The 21,595-nt window shown below is 42.4% G+C and overlaps 2 protein-coding genes across 2 annotated transcripts in view; both read left to right on the top strand.

The window, feature by feature from the left end:
- The window catches only part of LOC309358874 (vomeronasal type-2 receptor 26-like), a gene marked incomplete at both ends in the record, with an annotated part of 208,931 nt that overhangs the window by 102,823 nt on the left and 84,513 nt on the right, over positions 1–21,595 (top strand). The window lies entirely within an intron of this gene.
- On the top strand, positions 312–19,859 carry LOC309358852 (vomeronasal type-2 receptor 26-like; the record flags this gene model as incomplete). The annotated part of the gene is made up of 9 exons (XM_081892122.1): positions 312–454; positions 1,097–1,388; positions 3,585–4,202; positions 5,486–5,567; positions 7,200–7,362; positions 9,588–9,803; positions 11,675–11,966; positions 14,653–14,785; positions 18,958–19,859. 9 exons carry the CDS (start codon positions 312–314, stop codon positions 19,857–19,859), a joined length of 2,841 nt encoding a protein of 946 aa, XP_081748248.1.

Raw genomic sequence — 21,595 nt, 5'->3', positions numbered from 1 at the left:
TGAACACAATCAATGTCAGAGTGTGAAAGTGTATATAAAATAAATCCTGTGTCATTCAGACCCCTGATGAGAAATTCTGAACATGCAGATTTTCATAGATCAGAGCTTTGGCTTTTTCCCTTTATCAAAACAATCTAGAGTCATTAAATGAATGTTCTTGGAAAGAAGTTTATGGTGGATGAGATAGAAATCTGACTTTCGGCATCCCCGTCAGCCCCAAGATGATCAGAACATTTCTGCTGCTGATCCTTCTTTTCCTGTGGCTGCAGTTGCCTCCAGCTGAGAGCAAGGAACACTCTGCTAGATGCACCATGATGGAGCCTTTCCAACTTCCATACCAGAATTATCAGAGAGGGGACCTAATCATTGGAGGGATTGTTTCTTATTTTGACTTTGTGTTTGAAGAAATCGATTTCCATGAGCACCCAAACACAAAGCTTATAGATGAACTCTTGTAAGTAAAAAAACTCTATCCTTCATTGTGTACCCTTGGTGAGCTCATGTATGCTACAATTACACCAAACATACAATGGCATTCTCAGAACACGTTTCCACATGATTTTTTCCCCAGTAGGAATGTTAAATATATATTTTCTTCTCTTTACATTGTGATCTTGGCTTCTTCATTGCTTGATTCCACTTCTTGAGGTTTCTATCTTCTGCCTGTTCTGCTTCCTCATCACCTGATCCCATGGCTCTCACTGCCTTCTCCCAACTTCATTCTCAAGCTCCCTCTGTGTTTCCTTTCACACCATTAACATTTGGTTTTCCTTTGCAGCAAAGCTTGATCCTCACATTCACAATCTGAATCATTTAATCTGACAGATGCTGTGAAACGTAAATATCATAGATTTTGGATTATATTCTCTGCTATGCAATGTAAACCATATTGGATAATAAAAAGAGCAGTTGCAAACTTTTGCTCCAGTCAGAATTTTTGACTTGGCAACTTCTCATCCAATGGGTGTCCGTTGGTTGCTGAAAGGAAATAATGAGTTAAGGGAAGGATGTGGCAAATTATATACGTGCATGTGAGCCAGGAAGTTACCTATGTGGAGGAGAATACCTCTGACATATAGTATAACTCTTTTATTAGTGACATACCAAAGTACTACCAGAATACCCTCTCCCTGGTGTTTGCTGTGAAAGAAATAAATAAGAACCCTAATATTGTACCGAATATGACCTTTGGGTTTCACATATATGAGAACTACTCAAAAGAAAGGATGACTTATCAGAACACGCTGAAACTTTTGTCCATGGCAGAAGGGATTGTCCCCAACTTCAAATGTGAGAAGAAGAAAAGTAAGATAGCTTTTATTGGGGGACTTGACTCTGACATCTCCCTCCACATGGCTAGTATCTTAAGCATCTACAAGATTCCACAGGTATAGGACTTCCGGGTCGGCGCCATCGCCGAATGGCGGGCTCCCTCCGAGCTTCGGAGGGAGCCTGCTCGGCAGGGGCTGGGTCCTACCGCACCGGCGATGCGGGGACCCTTAAAAACCACGGCCACGGAGGCCGTGGACATGGAGACTCGGCTGGCACCGTTAGCGCCCTCCCGACTCGTGAAGGAGCCTTTTTAAAGGCTACGGATCGGGTGCCGGGGAGAAGCGTGGTGCTTTGAGTCCTCTGCTATCCCTGCCGAGCGCAGCCGCGAGCCATCCGGCGGAGAGCGCTGACTTCTTCTATTGAAAATTTGGATCTAAAAGAAGAACCCGTGAGTAATTGGAATATGGACTAAAAAGAGGGATAATTTTTTTAAAATTAGGAGCGAACGGGGGAGGTGGAAAAAAGGAAGTCAGCCCCCCCCCTAAATTGTAGAAGAGCCAAAACAAAGGACTGGATAACTAAGATCGAGTGGAACCTTATCTTGCCGAACTAGCAACTTCGCGAGGGAAAATTATAAGATTGAGCTGGAGGAGAAAAGTGGAATTCGTATTAAAAAGCAACCCCCCCCCCCCCGGAACCCCCGGAGCGATCCGTGAAAATGCCTGGAGAAGAGTAACGGAGGTTTTGACAGCTGTCAAGAGCTGTCAAAACGGAATAATAAAACTGAGACTTTGTTATGAGGACTCTGCCGGTTACATATGTTATAAATTGGATATAAATTGTTTCAAATAAGGATCTACAAGCTATTTGGACTGGTGGATGTGATCTGGAAGGGAACATTGTTACTGTAATCCATCTAGAGGAGCTGAGGGATATTGCATGTGTTTTCGACGGGAAACTTGAACAGTTGAAGGGAACTTTTAATCTCCTGGGAAACTGCAGAAATGGAACATTATTTTGTCTACAGAGGGCTACACTCTACTGGAAACAATGGATTTATCTGTTGAAAAATGAAAGGAACATGATGTAATGTTTTGCTCTTGAACAACAAGCCTCTGCAGAGACACTAGAAGCTTTTGGAAAAAGAACATTTCTGTGAGGGAACAGGGAAGTAAAAAGGAGGAGAATGACTGACAAGAACAAGGAAACAACAAGAACTGGACAGAACTGGGGTGGGAACATTTGGGATATCCAGATTTGACAAGCTCATGGATATAAAATTGGAGTTTTTACTCCTGGTTATAAAAATCTGGATAGAAGAAATGGGCCCCTTTTTTGATAGACTCCTTCTATGATTGGACACTCGTAATTTAAAAAGACCGGTAAAGAACCAGAGGGATGTGGATTTATTGAAATGTGGGATCTTCAGGAAGATATTAGAAGTGGAGGGATAGGAGGAACGCAAAAGGGAAAGAGGGGAGGGAAATTTGGAATCCAAAGGTTGTAAAATTATTGTCTGTTTTTATTTTATTTTTATCTGTATCATATTCGAAAGGGGGGAACTCGTGGAAGGGAATAGATCGACCTTAGGGGATGGAAATTTGGATAAATTAAGTTAATGATGATGAGTGTATTTTGGGAATAAGAATTTGTTGAATTTAATTGCTTTTTTGGAAGATTTGGAATACAAGAGGGGGTGGGGAGGGGAAGTCCTGGTTATTGGAAAAAAGTTTATAAATTGGATTTTATTTGTTTTAATTTGGAAAACCTTAATAAAAATTATTTAAAAAAAAATAATACAAGATTCCACAGGTATAGCAAGTGTGGGGGCTGTCAAGCTCTTCTGCCTCTGGCATAATAGTTATCTTCCTGGTTTTCAATACTTCCTTTTGTTTGGTTCATTTTTCTGAGCAAGGAGGTAAAAAAATAATAATACAAAGCTATTATAAAATCATGTGGGGGAGCTATGCAGTAGGGGTTGGAGGAGAGGGGCTTTGGTGCTTGCCAGACTTTGTCTCCCATGTGTCACTGGGAAGCAGCAGGGAGGTTGGAACTGGACAAATGCAGCAGCAGGAGTCTTCTTCCTGCTCCCAGGAAGCTGCACAAAACCAGTTGCAAGAGGTCAGAGAAACCTGCTTCTCCTCCCCATCAACAACTGCTGGAGATATGCACAATGTTCTTGTGAAATCAACATGCATCCATAAAGGAGTAGAGAAATTCTCATGGATTTGTTCTTCAAGCAGATACTTGGGTTGAACCATAAGCGTTTGATCTAACTCTCCAATTCTTGTGGAATTGATTTCTTCCTCCAGATTGCTTTCTGTGTATTAGCTCCAGTGAGAAGCCCGGAGTTGCATCTCCAGACATTCTACCGAATGGTGCCCAATGAGAAATATCAATATGCAGGGATTGTCATGCTACTTCTACATTTCCAGTGGACATGGGTGGGAATTGTGGCATCTGATGATGAAAATGGAGAGACCTTTAGGCAAAGCTTAGTGCCAATGCTTTCCCAGCATGGAGTCTGTACGGCTTTCAATGAAAAACTACCTGCCTTATCTCGGGGCATAGTTGATAGTAGTTTCTTGGAACTCCTTCGGGCTAAGTCCTCTTTCCTGGTGGCCTCAGAAGGTCACATATTAGTTATGTGTGCAGAACCTGAGACCATTACAGTTGTGAAATGGATGCAATCTTTATATTCAGTTCCTGAAGACATTGCAGAGAAGTCTACAGGCACTGTGTGGATTTTGACAGCCCAGTGGGCTTTCTCTTCAGAAACAATGCAAGGGTTTTACGATATACAAGTCTTTGATGGTGCCTTGTCTTTTGCAATTCACACAGAGAAAGTCCAGGGATTTAAAGACTTCCTTCAGACCCTGAACCCCAACTCTCCAAAGGGAGATGGCTTCCTCCAGGCTTTTTGGCAACAGGCATTCAACTGTTTATTTTCTTCTTCCAATGGGCACAAGGAAAACACAAAGACCTGCACTGGCCATGAGAGTCTGGAGAGCCTTCCTGGGCATATTTTTGAAATGACCATGACTGGCCAAAGTTACAGTATCTATAATGCGGTTTATGCCATTGCACATACTTTACATCAGATGCACTCATCCAGGTCAAAACGCAGAATGATGGCAGGCGGAGGTGGGCTTGATCCTCCAAAACTGCAACCTTGGCAGGTAAGATTTCCTGTTCAGAGTAAACCTTTGCAAAGTTGAGAAAGGATCATTATTAAGAATTAAGAATATGTTTGAAAATACTAAAGTTTGTTTCTACCCATGACTGCCCATCCATTTTGTCTACCAGGACCAACTATTATCTAGAACTTGCATTTGTTTCTGCACTAAAGAGGAACATATGGGGCTATTTTCAAACGTGGTTACCTGGCAAGTTTTTTAACTCCCTTCCAGTGAAGTTCATTGATTATAGTGGACCTGCAAGTTAAGGTCAATTTACATTGGTGGGGAAAAGTAAACAAAGAAATGGTCTCGGATCAGAGACCAGGGAGAAGAGTCGGCGGAAGAAGATTGGAAGAAATTTAAAGACTATCTACAGAAACACTGCAAAATCAATGAATGTTAGAATGATGTTGGATAGAAATTAAGTGGTTTCCAGCTGTAATGCAGAGAATATGGGGAAAAAAAGGTTTAGAATTAGGTTAAAATTTATTGATAAGAATTTGCTGAACTAACAATTTGAATTGGAATACAAAAAAGGGAGGTACGAGGAGGTCTGGGAAATAAGTTAATGGAAATAAGTAACGGAAATTTTGTGTGTTTTTAAATTATTTTTATTTTTGTTATATTTCTTTTCTTTTTTCTTTTTGATTTTTATTGTATTATCATTGAAAACTTTAATAAATATTCTTTAAAAAAAAGTAAACAAAGAAATGGTGAGCAGGGAAAACCCTCCATGAGCTGCTCTCCATTTTGTTTTCCCTCTCTCCCTGCACTCCCACCTTCCAGGAGGGGCAGTTCCAGGGCTTCCTGACGTGGCACCATTTTGCCTTTGCACACGGACCCCAGAGCTGAACCCTCACGCAAGTGGCAGACCAGCTGTACTTCCTAGAAATACTTAGGTGCTCCAAATTTTGCAGACTGCATCGTTTAGGACTTCTTTGCATTGTGTGAAATACATTGATGGATTCTTCTTGTTTCTATAACCCATAAAAGCTCTCCTTTTTTAAACTTTGCCTTTGTTTTCTTCTGTCTAGCTGCACTCGTTCTTGAGGAGTATCTCCTTCAACAACAGTGCTGGTGACTTAGTGTCCTTTGATGAGAATGGGGAGCTAGCAGGTGGATTTGATATTATTAACTGGGTTATTTTTCCAAACCAAACCTTCTCCCGAGTGAAAGTAGGAAAGATAGTTCCACAAGATTCACAATATGTAGACTTCAGCATGGATGAGGGAGCCATCACATGGCACAGATCTTTTAATCAGGTGGGACTAATGGTTTTTGAAAATGAGTTATTTTTATTAAGAATACAAATAATAAGGAAATGTAGAAATATTGTTGAAATATAACCCAAGTCTGGGACACAGGTGGCACTGTGGGTTAAACCACAGAGCCTAGGGCTTGCCGATCAGAAGGTCAGCAGTTCGAATCCCCGCGACGGGGTGAGTTCCCGTTGCTTGGTCCCTGCTCCTGCCAACCTAGCAGTTCGAAAGCACGTCAAAGTGCAAGTAGACAAATAGGTACCACTCCGGTGGGAAGGTAAACAGCGTTTCTGTGCGCTGCTCTGGTTTGCCAGCAGCGGCTTAGTCCTGCTGGCCACATGACCCGGAAGCTGTACGTCGGCTCCCTCGGCCTATAAAGCAAGATGAGCGCCGAAACCCCAGAGTCAGCCACGAATGGACTTGTCCTAGGCTCTGTGGTTTAACCCACAGCGCCACCCGCGTCCCGAGTTTAACATATGTGCTTCCTATTTTATCTTCTCTGTCAACTCCCTGTATTTCAAAGTCTGTTGTCTTCCCTATCCTCTCTCCATTCAATACAATATTCCTTCTCATTCACTCCCAATATTTACATTACACTTTATTTACACATACAACACAGCTTTCTGGAATAACGTTAATCAGTCAGCTGATCTCCTCTCTTTGGTTAAACTGTTTTGTTCACAAGGCACAAGAGAGCTACATTTTCTCCTCTTTTTATGCACAGGTGCTGCCCCTTGCCTTGTGTAATGATCGCTGCCAGCCAGGCTACAGCAGAAAGAAGAAGGAGGGGTTGCCATTTTGTTGCTATGATTGTGCTTCGTGTCCACATAGGATGATTTCAAATCTAACGGGTAGGAGACATCATCTGCTACATCTTAGGAGTGGTTAGTTTTAGGTGTGTGAGCCAAAAAAAATGTCTCCTTACGCTTATTTGTTGGAACTCATATATCACTCATTTGATTTTTTTCAGATATGGATTATTGTTTCCAATGCCAAGATGACCAATTTCCAAACAAGGACAGAGATCAATGCATCCCCAAACGCCAACATTTTCTTTCCTACGCAGAACCTTTAGGGTTCGTCTTAGCTTCCTTAGCCCTGGTCTTTTCTCTGGTCACAGCTTGGATACTTGGCGTCTTCTCCAGGAATGGGGACACTCCCATTGTCAAAGCCAACAACCGGGACCTCACCTACACTCTGCTCCTTTCCCTCTTGCTCTGCTTCCTCTGCTCCTTGCTCTTCATTGGCCAGCCTCACCCAGTCAGCTGCTCTTTACGACAAGCTGCTTTTGGCATCATCTTCTCCATTGCTGTGTCTTGTGTCTTGGCCAAAACCATCACGGTGGTTCTGGCTTTCATGGCCACCAAACCAGGATCCAGGATGAGGAAATGGGTGGGGAAATCTCTCACAAACTCGGTTCTTCTTGCTTGCTGCTCCGTTCAAACCAGCATTTGTGCTGCTTGGCTCTGTACGGCTCCTCCATTCCCAGATGTGGACATGAACTCTCTGGTGGAGGAAATCATTGTGGAATGCAACGAAGGTTCTGTCGCGATGTTTTATTCTGTCCTGGGTTATCTGGGATTCCTGGCCATCGTCAGCTTCACTATGGCTTTCCTGGCCAAGAGGTTGCCGGACAGTTTCAACGAAGCCAAGTTCATCACCTTCAGCATGTTGGTGTTCTGCAGCGTTTGGCTGTCCTTTGTTCCCTCTTATCTGAGCACCAAAGGAAAGCAGATGGTGGCTGTGGAGGTCTTTTGCATCTTGGCCTCCAGCGCAGGTTTGCTGGGTTGTATCTTTGCCCCCAAATTGTACATACTTCTTCTGAGGCCCGACTTGAACAGCAAAGACCACTTAATTCTGAGGAGCAAATTGGAATCACCTTTCGTTGATGGTTTTAATTATTGTATTGTTTGCTGGCATTTATTGAATGAAAAGCAGAAAAAGTAATTTCTTGGATTTCTGAACTCTTATCCTTTTCATTCCCAGAAAAAGCCTCCAACCTACATCTGTAACCAATAAAGCTGAGACCCATTTTTAACCCCATAAAGTTGTTCTGTCAATTTGTTATCCTATCAATACACTGATCTTCCATTCATAGGGTGCTAAAGGTTTATTCCTTCATGGGGAGAGAACATCGGTGTGAAACACGTAACTTCTGCCAAGGCTATACTATATTTAGGTAAAAGCTATATTGTATTTATTTATGTGTAATCAAGAAAGGCTGCTGATCTCAGAATATAGCTGCAAAAGCCTGTATAACATGGCAGAACATTATCGACAATTAAGATGCTGAATGACATTTGTTACCCATTGGTCCTCCTCTGCCTACAAATGAGACCCAGATTCTCTGAATTTATCTTCTCCACATAGAACAGATACAGAGTGGCTGGACTGAAGAACATTTCAGCTGTCAGAGGAACCTACAAAACCCCGTGCAAAGGGCTTTACAAGTCCTGATGATGTTCTGATAGTTCAGGCTTGCAAAGCTGTGTTCATGAAGCTATGGAAACCCCAACAAGCAGCTCTTGGGGGGGGGGGCATTGCATAGCTCCATATGTAGCACCGTGCGGCTCCATAGATCAGCTGATAGCAGGAGCTTGCAGAGCACCATGTTTGCTGAGTTTCAGCCCCAAGGACCAGCTGATCATTCATGTGAGGAAAATAGGTTCTCTGATGTCTCTGTGACCTTGGATGATGGAGAGGTATGCTGTCCCATCCCCAGGTCACCTGTGGCCCACATGGGATGTGGGAGATGAGGATCCAGGTCACCTCTCAGATCAAGTGCCCCACAAGATGACAAGATCAATAATGTTTACAATAAAGCTTTAGGCCTCAAAAATTGACGGAGGTCAGTTTAGTTAAAAAAACTCACAGCCTACCATTTTTAGCACAAGAAAGTAGAATTAAAAGTATTCATGATATGAAGAATACTATAGCATTTCCCCTTTGGACATAACTTGGTCAGAATTGATTGCTATAGTGGTGTTTTAAGCATTTTAAAACTCCTAGAGAAAGATTCTAATATACCATTGGTTCTTCTCCCATTTCATCCTCACAAGAACGCTCTGAGGGAGGTTAGGCTAAGAGGCTGTGATCTTCCCAAGGTCACCCAGTGAGCTTCATGGCTAAGTGGGGATTCGAACCCTGGTCTCCCATGTCCAACACTCTAACCATTACATCAAACTGGCTCTCAACTGAAAATTATGGTCTGTCCATACGGTGTTAGTTAATGTACTGGATTTCTGTTGTTGATAAAATGGATAACAGACTTGATTTAAGTGTTGTGCAAAGGTTCTTTTTACCTCTTTGAACATTTTGCTGCAAAACAGTTATTCTTTTATAATATACTTTCTTCTTATGTAATTTTTTGGGTAACCTTTTCTCTCTCTTTTTTCTGAGTCTCCTTAAACTCATATTGTTCTCCCCACTAAGGAGGACCAGCTGAGACTTTGGCTGTGATATGATAAAAATGCTCCCCACCCCTAAATCACTGAGAAGCTGATTAAGTCTCCTGTAATTATCAAAGTAATCACAATCATTTCTTTGACTCTCTGGGGAGTTCAGTAGCTGCATGAAAACTACGAATCAAGAGTTGCAGATACTATTAATATCTCCTGTGATGTTCAGACTTTGGCCTTACACCAAGGGCTCTGTCAGACTGATCACTCCTTCTTTTCCCTGCAAAAATCTGGCTTTTGTAACCATCCCAGTGAGATGAGACTTTGCTGCTCAGTATCACTCAGATGACAATGTGCAAAGAGATGAATTGTCGCCTACAAAATTCCCTGCAACATGGTAATATTTGCAGTCTTGGTATTTGTGCTGCTGCCTCAGACTGTGTGCAAGTTTCCTCTTGCTCCTACCATGCTCTGTGCAGGATGGTACTTTCCATGATGCTGGCGTCACTACTGTTTCCTCCAGATGAGTGCAAGGCTGCTGTTGCTTCGTGTTCCATCAGTGACCCTCTTCCTATTCTTCACAAATATTTCCAGTCTGGAGATGTTGTTATTGCCGGTATTATGTCTCAAATGTATATAATTTCAAGAATAGCCTTCGATGAACCTCCTACACCTGAATTCTTCGATGCCATTCTGTAAGGAAATGTGTGTGTGTCTGTGTGTGTGTGTGTTTAAAACCATAACGTATATCTGTAACAAATATATTTCTGCATTTCACATATGATGAAGGTTATGCTCATTACACAAGTGGTCAGAATTGTGGAAAACTTCAGGAAAAGCTGTATTTCTAAGGTTTGACGGCTCATAAGAACAGTATAACATAGAATGAACTTCTACAGTATATCATTAGAAAGATAGTCTAATACAGAATATAATGCCAGAAAGTGTGTTGACTAGCCCTGACCTGAATCCAGCAGAAAAGCTATGGTGCTGATTAAATAAACTTTTTAGTCAGAAGCAGCCAAGGAATAAAGCACAATTTTTAGAAACATACAATCTTGGTTTCTCATTAAAACACCTGGTGAATTAGAAACTTTGGTTTACTTCAGGGGTGCCATTGTAGGACTGTAATTGCAGCAGAAAGTTTCTACACTAGCAGAAATGGTGAAAAGTTATGAAATACCCTTTTTCATGGTTTTCTGTGCATAACTTTTTTATTTCGCTGTTTGCTTGCTTTGGCAACCACTTGTAGCTGAGTAAGATTGTGAGTCCGTAAGTGACTGTGGAGGCCAATTCTGGATCCACACGTCCTTCCACAGTAAGGACATAGATTTCCAGGCAGGATTTGATCATGGTGAGGGTTTGCCAAACATGCCTTCCTCTTAGAATGTTTCTCACTTTCGTCCTGAGTTCAAGTGTCTTCAAAGCCCATGACACCTTTGGTAAAGGCTGTTCTCCAACTGGAGCTCTCACAGGCCAGTATTTCCCAATTGTCTGTGTTTATACTAAGATTTGCCTTGAGAGAGTCTAAGATTTGCCTTGAGAGAGTCTTTAAACCTCTTTTGTTGACCACCAGCATGACGCTTTCCATTTTAAAGTTTGGAATAGAGTAGTTGCTTTGGAAGATAATAATCAGGCAACATGACCTGGCCAACAAAATTGATGTTGAAGAACCAATGCTTTGACACCGGTGGTCTTTGCTTCTTCCAGTACACTGGCAATAGTTTGCCTGTCTTCCCAAGTGATGAGTAATTTTTTTCAGAGACACCTTTGATGGAATCTTTCAAGGAATTGGAGATGGCAGAGCAGCTGGTGAGCGGGCAAAGAGGGAGATCCCCGGCTGCGCCTGCCTTAAATAGGGTAGGCCATGCCCCCAAAGCCAACCGATTGGCTGGCCAGGGGGTGACGCGGCCGGGGATTCCCCCGATGGCGTGGGGAGGTCATTCAACCTCAACCCCACCTCCCCTGCTGGGCAGAAGTGGCTTTATGGTATTAATATAAATAGTGCTGATGTTATGAGCCAAAGATACAGACATAATTTCCAAAATGTTTTTCACAATATTGGCCATGAGTGTATGATGATTACTACCACCCTTTTCCTTCCACGTAGTTCTGTGTTTATGAGATACGGGGGCAGATCTGGTATCTCAAACCCACTTCTGCAGTGTATGATAAACTTCTTCTTATATGGTAAGCTTATACAGTGGTACCTCGGGTTAAGAACTTAATTCGTTCTGGAGGTCCATTCTTAACCTGAAACTGTTCTTAACCTGAAGCACCACTTTAGCTAATGGGGCCTAATGCCACCGCGCCGCCGGAGCACGATTTCTGTTCTCATCCTGAAGCAATGTTCTTAACCCAAGGTACTATTTCTGGCTTAGCGGAGTCTGTAACCTGAAGCGTATGTAACCTGAGGTACTACTGTGCCAGTGTCCAGGCTTTTTTAAAAAAAAAAGTTTGCAAGGCACCATAAAAAGTAACATCTCCATTCACTTTGTGTTTCAATATGTCCATATATTTCTATGCTTGTGAATGTGAATTGATGTATACATTACTCTCCATGCAGACCAATGACACAACTCTACCAGCATATCCTGGCTTTGGCATTTGCTGTGAAAGAGATAAATGAAAATCCCCAGATCTTGCCCAATATGTCTCTGGGTTTCCACATCTATAACAGCCATTTCAGTCCAAGCTGCATCTACCAAGCCTCCATGGAACTTCTCTCTAGCCAAGAAAGACTCCTCCCCAACTACGAGTGTGATGTTCAGGAGACTCCAAAGGCGGTCATTGGGGGGCCACCCTCTGATTTATGTCTCCACATGTCAACCATCCTGTCCATGTACAAGATGCCAAGAGTAAGAGGTCTGCATGGAACATGGGTCATCATGAAAGCCATTTACAGTTGCCTTTGACTATGTCGCCTTGGGTTGCATGCTGGTAACTGAAGAACAAAATATGGGTTGGTATTTATCAACCAAAAATGTAGGTTGTGGAAAATATGTCTGCTTCAGTTCCAAACCTCCTTAAAAACCAGGTGGAAGAATTCCTCATTGGAGACTTTAATCCTGTGCAGGACTGTAACAAAACGTCTGCTGCCTGTGGTAGCACAACTGTGTGTTTGCTATGCCTGATGAAAAATCACTTACATATTTCCCAAGATAACTTTAACATTCCAAATCAACAGAAATAAATGATATTGGAATCCTTTTGAAGCAGACCCCCCCCCCTCTGTTAAACTCTATAACCACCATGGGTTATCTAGCATGTGTGAGATAAAGGTCAACTTCAGGCAGAAGCTGAACAAATAAGAAAGATTTATTTTGCAGAATAAAGTTGGTAAGACAAAAGATGCATCAGGAGATAAAGTTATTTCAGCAAACAGTTAACTTATTAATATTCAATTTAGTGGATGTTATGGGCTTCAAAACAAGGTAGTGAACGTACAGCTTATTTAAAATGGCAGTTGCTTATTTTCAGTTGTTATTGTTACAGTTGTTTAAACAATCGGCTCATTTCCGGTTTCATTACTTCAGTTTCTTAAACCTCATTGCATAGGTGTTACAGTTTCAGACTTTGGTTCTTACTCAAGGTAGTATTTCTGTCTGTTTCCCCACCTTCTATCAATCCCACTCCTGAGGTTCTCCAAATAGCACAACAGCCCCAGGGGATCTCTCCAGCCCTCTTAACGGGTTTGGGTGTCTTCTCTTTCTAGGAGATCTCTCTCCTCCTGACTGGAAGGAGACCCAAGCAGACAGGATCAATTCCAAAACAAAAAGTCCTTTCCGACCAAGGAAGGTGTTATTTTGGCTTTATCAGTACTTTGTCAAGTCCATTTCACAAGCCTAGGTAGAGAAAACCGGGACCTCCAGCCTCTCCCCCCCCCTTCCATTTTACTCTCAAAAACAGATTTTAACAATTATATAATCCCATCTCAACATCCATTCACATCAGGATAATTTTTGCTTACCAATATGAATAAAACTATAATATTAATGTTACAATACTCTACACACTGTGGTGTTTTCTAAACCCAGAGGCTCCTTTCTCTTGCTATAGACATTTTCCTCAGGGTGGATGTTATGCACAGCTCAGAACCAAGTCTTCTCTCTCCAATAAAACTATCAGCTAAACCATCTGATCCCTCTCTTCCAGAAACGGCTCCTTTTATTTTCCCTCCCAAACTGCTGGCTCCACCCCCTTTCTGACTGGCTGTCTTGGTAGCCAATCAGAGAGATGCTCCAGCCCTCTGCTGGAATTGAGGGGCACTGCACCCCCAGACTCTGGTCTGACTCTGCTGTCTGTCACACTTTCAGATTAATGAACGTTGATCAAATTAAAACTGAAATTTGGATTTGCATCGAAGTGATGTTTCATATTGTGCTGGGCCCAGGGGCAACCCATGAAACGCGGTCCAGGACTGGACCAGAATCCAAAGGTTCCACTAGGAGTCAGTCTGACAGGGCCAAGGCAGGACCTGAGGCAGGAAACCAGACAAGGACAGGTACAGGATCTCAGGCAGGATCTGGCACACAGCAGTGTTGCTTCCACAACCTAGGGTGGGGTCCAGCAGCCTTTTATCTTTGTCGGGGCAATGGCTGGTCCTGATCCCCCGGTGACTCACCTCCCTGTTTCGCAAGCACTCCTCCTGAGAGTACTCAGGTCTCTCCTCTCAGACCTCAGTCTCTGCAGCTCAGGAGACATCGGTGGGTTACTAGACCAGGGGCTGCCTCAGTCTCCCCTGACCCAACCGGTAGTGGAGCAGCTGGAAGTGATGGCCCAGCTGGAGGCAACAAGGACATCCCTGCATCTGGAGCCAGGGCAGGCTCAGGACCCTGCTGTGGTTTGTCGCAGAGGAACCTGTGCAGACTGGGACTCTTCAGGATCAGGCCCCAGACTTGGTTCAGATGTTGCCTGAGGCAAAGGATCCGGTGCATACTGAGACTCTTCTGGTTCCAAGTCTGAGCCCGAGTCCCAGGCCATCACACATATCACCATATGGTATAAATGGTCCTCTCTTGTTTTTCAAATATATCGTATTTGTCTCATGTATGGGTCTTACCCTGTAACGAATGATAACATCCAAGCTGGTTTTTTCCAACACGTGTTCTCACCTGGAGCTCAGCAACAGTTAAATTTCACAAGGATGTGGAATGGGGTGGTTTATCTGATGGGTGACAATTTAGGGCTATTTGTACAAAAAAAAAAATGTTCCTGTGTCTGATTTTATAGAAAAAATCCATAAACTAACTCTTTTTCTAGTGAGTTCAAAGAGATTTGGCAGAAAGGATCGAAAATGATCATAGTTGTTATGGGAAGCACAGCCAAGTGACTGTGAATGTTAAAAATCACAACATTATGGTATTGCAGAAACAGATGATGCACCCATACAAACCAAGGCAAATTCTGAACTAACAGAAATAAACAAAATGCTGAATCCCCCTGGTTATTATATAGAAACTTGGTTTTGAGTCTAACTGGTGTTTTGATATCACCATTTGTTATCACCTTTCCTCCCTTGATTTTAACAATGACCTTCTTTAGCTCATCTATGGCTCTTCTCCAGTGACGACTAATGACGTTCAAGCTCTTTTCACCCACTGGATATTCCCAGATGGGACTCAGCAATACGAGGGGATCCTCCAGTTACTGCTGCATTTCCGTTGGGTGTGGATTGGTGTGCTTTTTCATCTCCATGAGGACAGTGGAGAGAGATTTGTACAAAATGTTCTCCCCATGTTTGCCCAGAAGGGTATCTGCTTTGATTTTATAGGAAGTTTCCCTAAGGCTACCTCTTCTGGTGAGTTTGATGAAATGGTGGAAGAAGGTTCGAAAACAATGAACATTCTTGTGGGAAGCACTGCCAATGCTGTGGTTGTACATGCTGAAATTCATACAATTATGGTAATGAGAATGATACCCACACTTGCAGGAACAAACTATGTGTCAATGCAAGGAAATACAAAAGTCTGGATTATGACAGCCCAGATGGATTTCACCTCATTTCCCATTCAAAGAGGTTGGGACATCACATTCCTCCATGGGGCTCTGTCCTTTGCAGTTCACTCTAAGGATCTTCCAGGATTCCAGAAATTTATTCAGATGAGAAAGCCTACCTTGGAAAAAGAAGATGGCTTTCTCAGGGTTTTCTGGGAAGAGGCATTTAATTGTGGTTTTAATGATTCTGCTTCAGAGAAGAAAGATGGCAAACTGTGCACTGGGGAGGAGAATATTGAGAGCCTGCCTGGGTCTGTTTTTGAAATGAGCATGACAGCCCACAGCTACAGCATCTACAATGCAATCTATATTTTGGCACATGCTTTGCACACCATGCAGTCCACCAAATTAAATTGCAGAGCAATGGCAGGTGGAGCAAGAGGGAAACTTACAGATCAACAGCCATGGCAGGTAATGTCGTCTTCCAGTTAATACAGATGTCTGTAATCAACTCTGGAGCTGAGCTAAAAGGGGGATTTTTCTTGAATACCTCTTCAGTAGGGGAAACCCATTCCACTTTTCTCTCTGGGAGAAGGTAACTATCCACTAATGGTTAGGAAAACATAGTGGATGAAATGCTGCCATTACTTTAAAGTGGATTCAGTTCTCCTTGGGGTGGCTAGGTACAGGACAGATGGCTAGGTACAGGACATCATGCTATCGCTATTTGTACAAAGGCAGCGCTGTTTTCCTGGAAACATTCCAGGAAAGTGATGAGCAGCTTATCTACACAGGTTATCCACCTATCTCAGGGGTCAGCAAGGTTTATCGGCCATGGGTCGGATCACTCCCACGGAGATTGTCTGTGGGCCGTAGTGGCACAGCGTGATGCCGGAAATCTTGTCTGCGCATGTCAGTGGCACCAGAAATCGCTTCTGTGCATGCCCAGATGCCGAAAATCATGACTGCGCAGAAGTGATTTTCGGCATCTGCATTTGCGCAGATGTGCTTTCTGGCACTGCTTGGTGAGTCCCCACACCACGCTGTTCTGCTTTAGCACAGCGCATGGGGGACTCGCCGAGTGGGCAGCTTGGTTTGGGGGCAGTTTGTGGGCTGGTAAAAGAGTCTTCATGGGCCGCATCCAGCCCATGGGCCGCACATTGCCGACCCCTGACCTATCTGAAGGAACGTCCTGTCTAATATTTGTGGTCTAAGTTCTATGAAATTTAGGTCAAGACTTACTGTAATTCTTAAAAGAACCACATCTTACCACCACAATAAACATTACTACAGGGCTTTTTCCAGCCAGAACTCGCTGGAACTCAGTTCTCTCCCCTCTCAGGGTGGCGCCAATCCATTCCAAGGGAACGAGGGAGGTGTTTGTGGTGAGTTCCAGCACCTCTTTTTCTAGAAAGCAGCACTGCTCATTTTTGAAGAAAGAGACTCATTAAAGACAGAGAAAGTAAGACACTAGCATGCATCTTTTAAAGAGACCATGAACTATACCTCTTAAATGCTAAAGATAAGCACTCTATTTGTACAAATATTACTACTATTTACTTATATTTGGCATCTTCATTATTTTCCATTTTCCTCTTCAAACTTAGCTCCACCACTTTCTGGGAAGTGTTTCATTTAATAATAGTGCTGGGGAAGAAGTTTCGTTTGAACAAAATGGGGAATTAGTAGCTGGATTTGATATAATAAATTGGGTCACATTCCCAAATCAGTCATTTCTGAGAGTCAAAGTTGGAACAATGGACCCACAAGCTCCCCCAGAAAAGAGGTTAACCATTCATGATGATGGTATCATGTGGCCCAACTGGTTCAACCAGGTAAGAATTGATTAATATCAGGCTGTAGCACTGATAAAAGGAAAGCTATCTTGTTTCTATGTCTATTTGCAGAAGTGTCTCAGCTATAAAGAAACTGTCACTAGTCAATGAAATTTGAGGAAGCCCAATATGTCTTTTAATTAGTATATACATATTATTATTGTTCCTTCCTTCATTCTCAAGATTGTGAACAGGGCCCCAACCCATTCTGGGGCTGGGTCAGAAAATACCTGGGGCAAAATCAACTTCTTTCAGACAATATGGTCAAAAGCAGAAAGATTTAATCTTTCAATAAAAATCAAAGAGAAAAAGAAGAAAAAATAACATACATACAAAAATAAGAAAAAAAGAAAAAATAACATACATACAAAAGTAAAAATGATTAAAAACACATAAAATTTCCGTTACTTATTTTTCATTAACTTATTTCCCAGACCTCCTCATACCTCCCTTTTTTGTATTCCAATTCAAATTGTTGGTTCAGCAAATCCTTATCCAATTCCTTTTTCAAACATCTTATCAACAAAAACCTTAATTTTACCATATTTTTGAAACTATTGGAAACTTTAATAAATATTCTTTTTTTAAAAAAAAAGATTTAATCTTTCTAGGTACCCCCTGGTGAAGAAGACAGCAGGATTGGACCCTCTACTCATTAGCAGGCTCAATCCTGCTCAATTTGACTGCACTCATGTGTTCCCCTGCTTGGAGCAGACACACATATCCAAAGTGCAGTGTGGGGCTATTTGAAAGCTCTGTTGCAAAGAGCTCTGTGCTGCTCTTTGCAGATGCTGCCCTCCTTTCCTGCAGAATCAGCCTGATTCAGTTTCAGATTTGAGTGAATCTGTTCCACAGCCCTAATTTGTACCCACAATTACTCCAGGCACAGTCAATCCATTATTTTAACCTTCTCATTGGTTTGCAGCATTATGGTAGACATACCAAACACATTCCCTTACATTGGCTGCTGAGCTAAATGATTAACAGTGAATGTTCACAGAAACCCCAGGTACAAAGTATTATTTTTAGCACCTGGCTCTGCAAAAGTAAATTATAAGACACATACAGGTGATGAAGAAGGTAGGTAACTCTGCAAGCAAACAACACTGCAAGAATCCATCAAAAGCCAACAATTACAGCAGCAATCAAAGTTATTCAACCCCCATTGCAAAACAGGTTTATTATCAAAATTTACAGACTTTCAGCTGGAACTCATGAAATACTTGAACTCACAAGGGATTTGTTGAGTGTCAAATGTTGCTATATATGAAATATGGTAGCCATATTTCTAAGTCAGGAGAATGGTCCAAGAAGATGAGAGAAGAGATCATCACCCTTCACAAAAAAGATATACAAAATGAACGCAAAGCACTGAATGTTGCCAGAGAAACCATTGGAAGCATAGTTCGCATATTCAAAGCTAAAGGAACAGTGGTTAGACTACCAGGATGGGACACAATTTCAATAATTTCTATTGCACGTATAAGTCAAAAATAATTCAGCGATTTCTATATGAGATAGTGACCCAATAAGCTTTCACCAGAACATTTTCTAATCTGATAAGATATTGCCACGCTAATCTCTGAAGAAGTTCAAATACTTTCATAAAGGCAAAGGTACTGAAGTAATGGTAGGGGCTCCAATGCTACCATTAGTGCTGAATTTAAGATCCTCTTCAGATAAAACAAAAAACCTAAAGGAAGCTATTGCTTAACTGTCATTTTTACTATTTGAAGATAAGTTCCAAACTATTTCCTTCTTTCATTTATGAACAGGCACAACCCACTTCTCTGTGTAATGAGAATTGTCATGTAGGTTATAGAAAGAACAAGAAGGAAGGAAAGCCATTGTGCTGCTATGATTGCCTTCCGTGTCCAGAAGGGAAGATCTCAAGCAAGGAGGGTAAGGAATACATCACACGCTTTAATTTTACCTGTGCTACAGTAGCTCCTTTCTTTAGTGGGGAAAAAGTATGGAAGTAGCCAATATACATTCTGGTATCTCTTAGATGCATTGTGCCAATTTGGGGACAGAAGAACTTTTTTAAAAATAAGATGTTTATTTCTTTTTCTTTCAGATATGGACGACTGTGTAGAATGCCCTGGAGATCAGTATGCAAACAATGAAGGGGACGGCTGCCTCCCCAAAGACAAAACATTCTTGTCTTATGGAGAACCGTTGGGGATCAGTTTGGCCACGTTGGCCCTCTTCTTTTCCTGCATCACAGCTTTGGTGCTTCAAATATTCACAAAGCACAGAGATACTCCCATAGTTAAAGCCAACAACCGCAACCTCACTTATATTCTCCTCCTTTTCCTCCTGCTCTCCTTCCTTTGTGCTCTGCTCTTCATTGGCCAGCCTGAGGAAGTCACCTGTCTCCTTCGTCAAACTGCTTTTGGCATGATCTTCTCAGTGGCCATTTCGTGCATATTGTCCAAAACCACCATTGTGGTTCTGGCTTTCATGGCCACCAAGCCAGGGTCCAGCATGAGGAAGTGGCTGGGGAAACAATTGGCCAGCTCCATTGTTCTTTCCTGCTCCCTTATTCAAGCCACAATCTGTAGCATATGGCTGACCACTTCTCCTCCTTTCCCAGATGTTGACATGCACTCAATGACTGAAGAAATAATACTAGAATGTAATGAAGGCTCCACTCTCATGTTTTATTGTGTCCTGGGATTCATGGGTCTGCTGGCCATTGTGAGCTTCACGGTGGCTTTCCTAGCTAGAAAGTTGCCTGACAGTTTCAATGAAGCCAAATTCATCACCTTCAGCATGTTGGTCTTTTGCAGTGTGTGGCTCTCCTTTGTTCCAACCTACTTGAGCACCAAGGGCAAATACATGGTGGCTGTGGAGATCTTCTCCATCTTGGCCTCCAGTTGTGGGTTACTGGGCTGCATCTTTATCCCCAAATGCTATGTTATTTTACTGAGGCCTGAGCTGAACAGCAGGGAGCAGCTAATAAGAAGACATTTTTAAATAATCCAGAAGTCTGAATCATGCTTGCAATTCTAGGTGTCTGTTATTGCTTTTTTATTTACATGTATGTAACTAGAAATCCCTAGCCGGAATTAAGATCGCCAGAAGAAATATCAACAACCTCAGATATGCAGATGACACAACCTTGATGGCAGAAAGTGAGGAGGAATTAAAGAACCTTTTAATGAGGGTGGAAGAGGAGAGTGCAAAATATGGTCTGAAACTCAACATCAAAAAAACGAAGATCATGGCCACTGGGCCCATCACCTCCTGGCAAATAGAAGGGCAAGAAATGGAGGTAGTGAGATATTTTGCTTTCTTGGGCTCCATGATCACTGTAGATGGTGACAGATGTCACGAAATTAAAAGACGCCTGCTCCTTGGGAGAAAGGCGATGGCAAACCTAGACAGCATCTTAAAAAGCAGAGACATCACCTTACCAACAACGGTCCATATAGTTAAAACCGTGGTTTTCCCAGTAGTGATGTATGGAAGTGAGAGCTGGACCTTCAAGAAGGCTGATCGCTGAAGAATTGCCGCTTTTGAATTATGGTGCTGGAGGAGACTCTTGAGAGTCCCATGGACTGCAAGAAGATCAAACGTATCCATTCTTAAGGAAATCAGCCCTGAGTGCTCACTGGAAAGACAGATCGTGAAGCTGAGGCTCCAATACTTTGGCCACCTCATGAGAAGAGAAGACTCCCTGGAAAAGACCCTGATGCTGGGAAAGATGGAGGACACAAGGAGAAGGGGACAACAGAGGACCAGATGGTTGGACAGTGTTCTCGAAGCTACAAACATGAATCTGACCAAACTGCGGGAGGCAGTGGAAGACAGGAGTGCCTGGCGTGCTCTGGTCCATGGGGTCATGAAGAGTCAGACACGACTAAACGACTAAACAACAATTAGAAATCTGGGATACTCATATCCCTAGAAATCAAAGAATCAGCAAGTAAACAAATAATTAAAGAATTAACAAGTAAACAATAAAAAAGATTTGGAGCAACCCCAAAGAGCTCCTTTGGGAGAAATTGTGAGGACACAATTAGGGCAGTGGTGAATTGATTACTGATTCTGTGGCAATGCTTTTGAGCACAACTGGCCAGGACATGACCCTGTCTGCAAGAAAAGGGGTTCGGTCAGTCAACCAGCTACCAATCTACCTAACAGTTCCCTCATTCAACCCACATTTCCCCAGTTTCTTCACAAGCTTTACTGAAATCAAGGTACACTGTGGCCACAGCACAACACTAACCATTTCTGCCTTTTGTAAGGAAATGTAACACTCTGTATTGTGCCTGCAACTGGAATCTGTATTACTTTACTATTTCCTCCCTCCCAATAATGGGTGTACAAGGTAGCATACTTGGGGTCTCAAATGCTGAAAATCATGTCTTCATTGGTGACACGTACAGTTAGGGGAAATGGGATTGAGGAAGAGTGTAGGAAAAACTAGGAAGCTCCCTTCAGGGAATCCAGTTTGCAGCTGGACTCCTTGCTTGCCTGGGGCTCTCGAAAGTACAAGACCACTACTCAGTAATAAATATGCATTATTATTTTGATCTTACTATAAGTCACAGAGCTCAATGCTCTAAGGAGATAACTTTCAAACTGGTAATTATCTCAAATTGCTGGGTTTCATCATCCATCTTGCCAAACCCCATGTACATTTTATCATGCCATGAACACAATCAATATCAGAGCATGAAAGTGCATATAAAATAAATCCTGTGTCA

This window comes from Podarcis melisellensis, assembly GCF_964234715.1.
Source record: "Podarcis melisellensis genome assembly, chromosome: 16".
In the NCBI taxonomy this organism is placed as follows: domain Eukaryota; kingdom Metazoa; phylum Chordata; class Lepidosauria; order Squamata; family Lacertidae; genus Podarcis; species Podarcis melisellensis.
The sequence above is the reverse complement of the archived record's forward strand: the minus strand, read 5'-3'. Positions and strand labels throughout refer to the sequence as shown.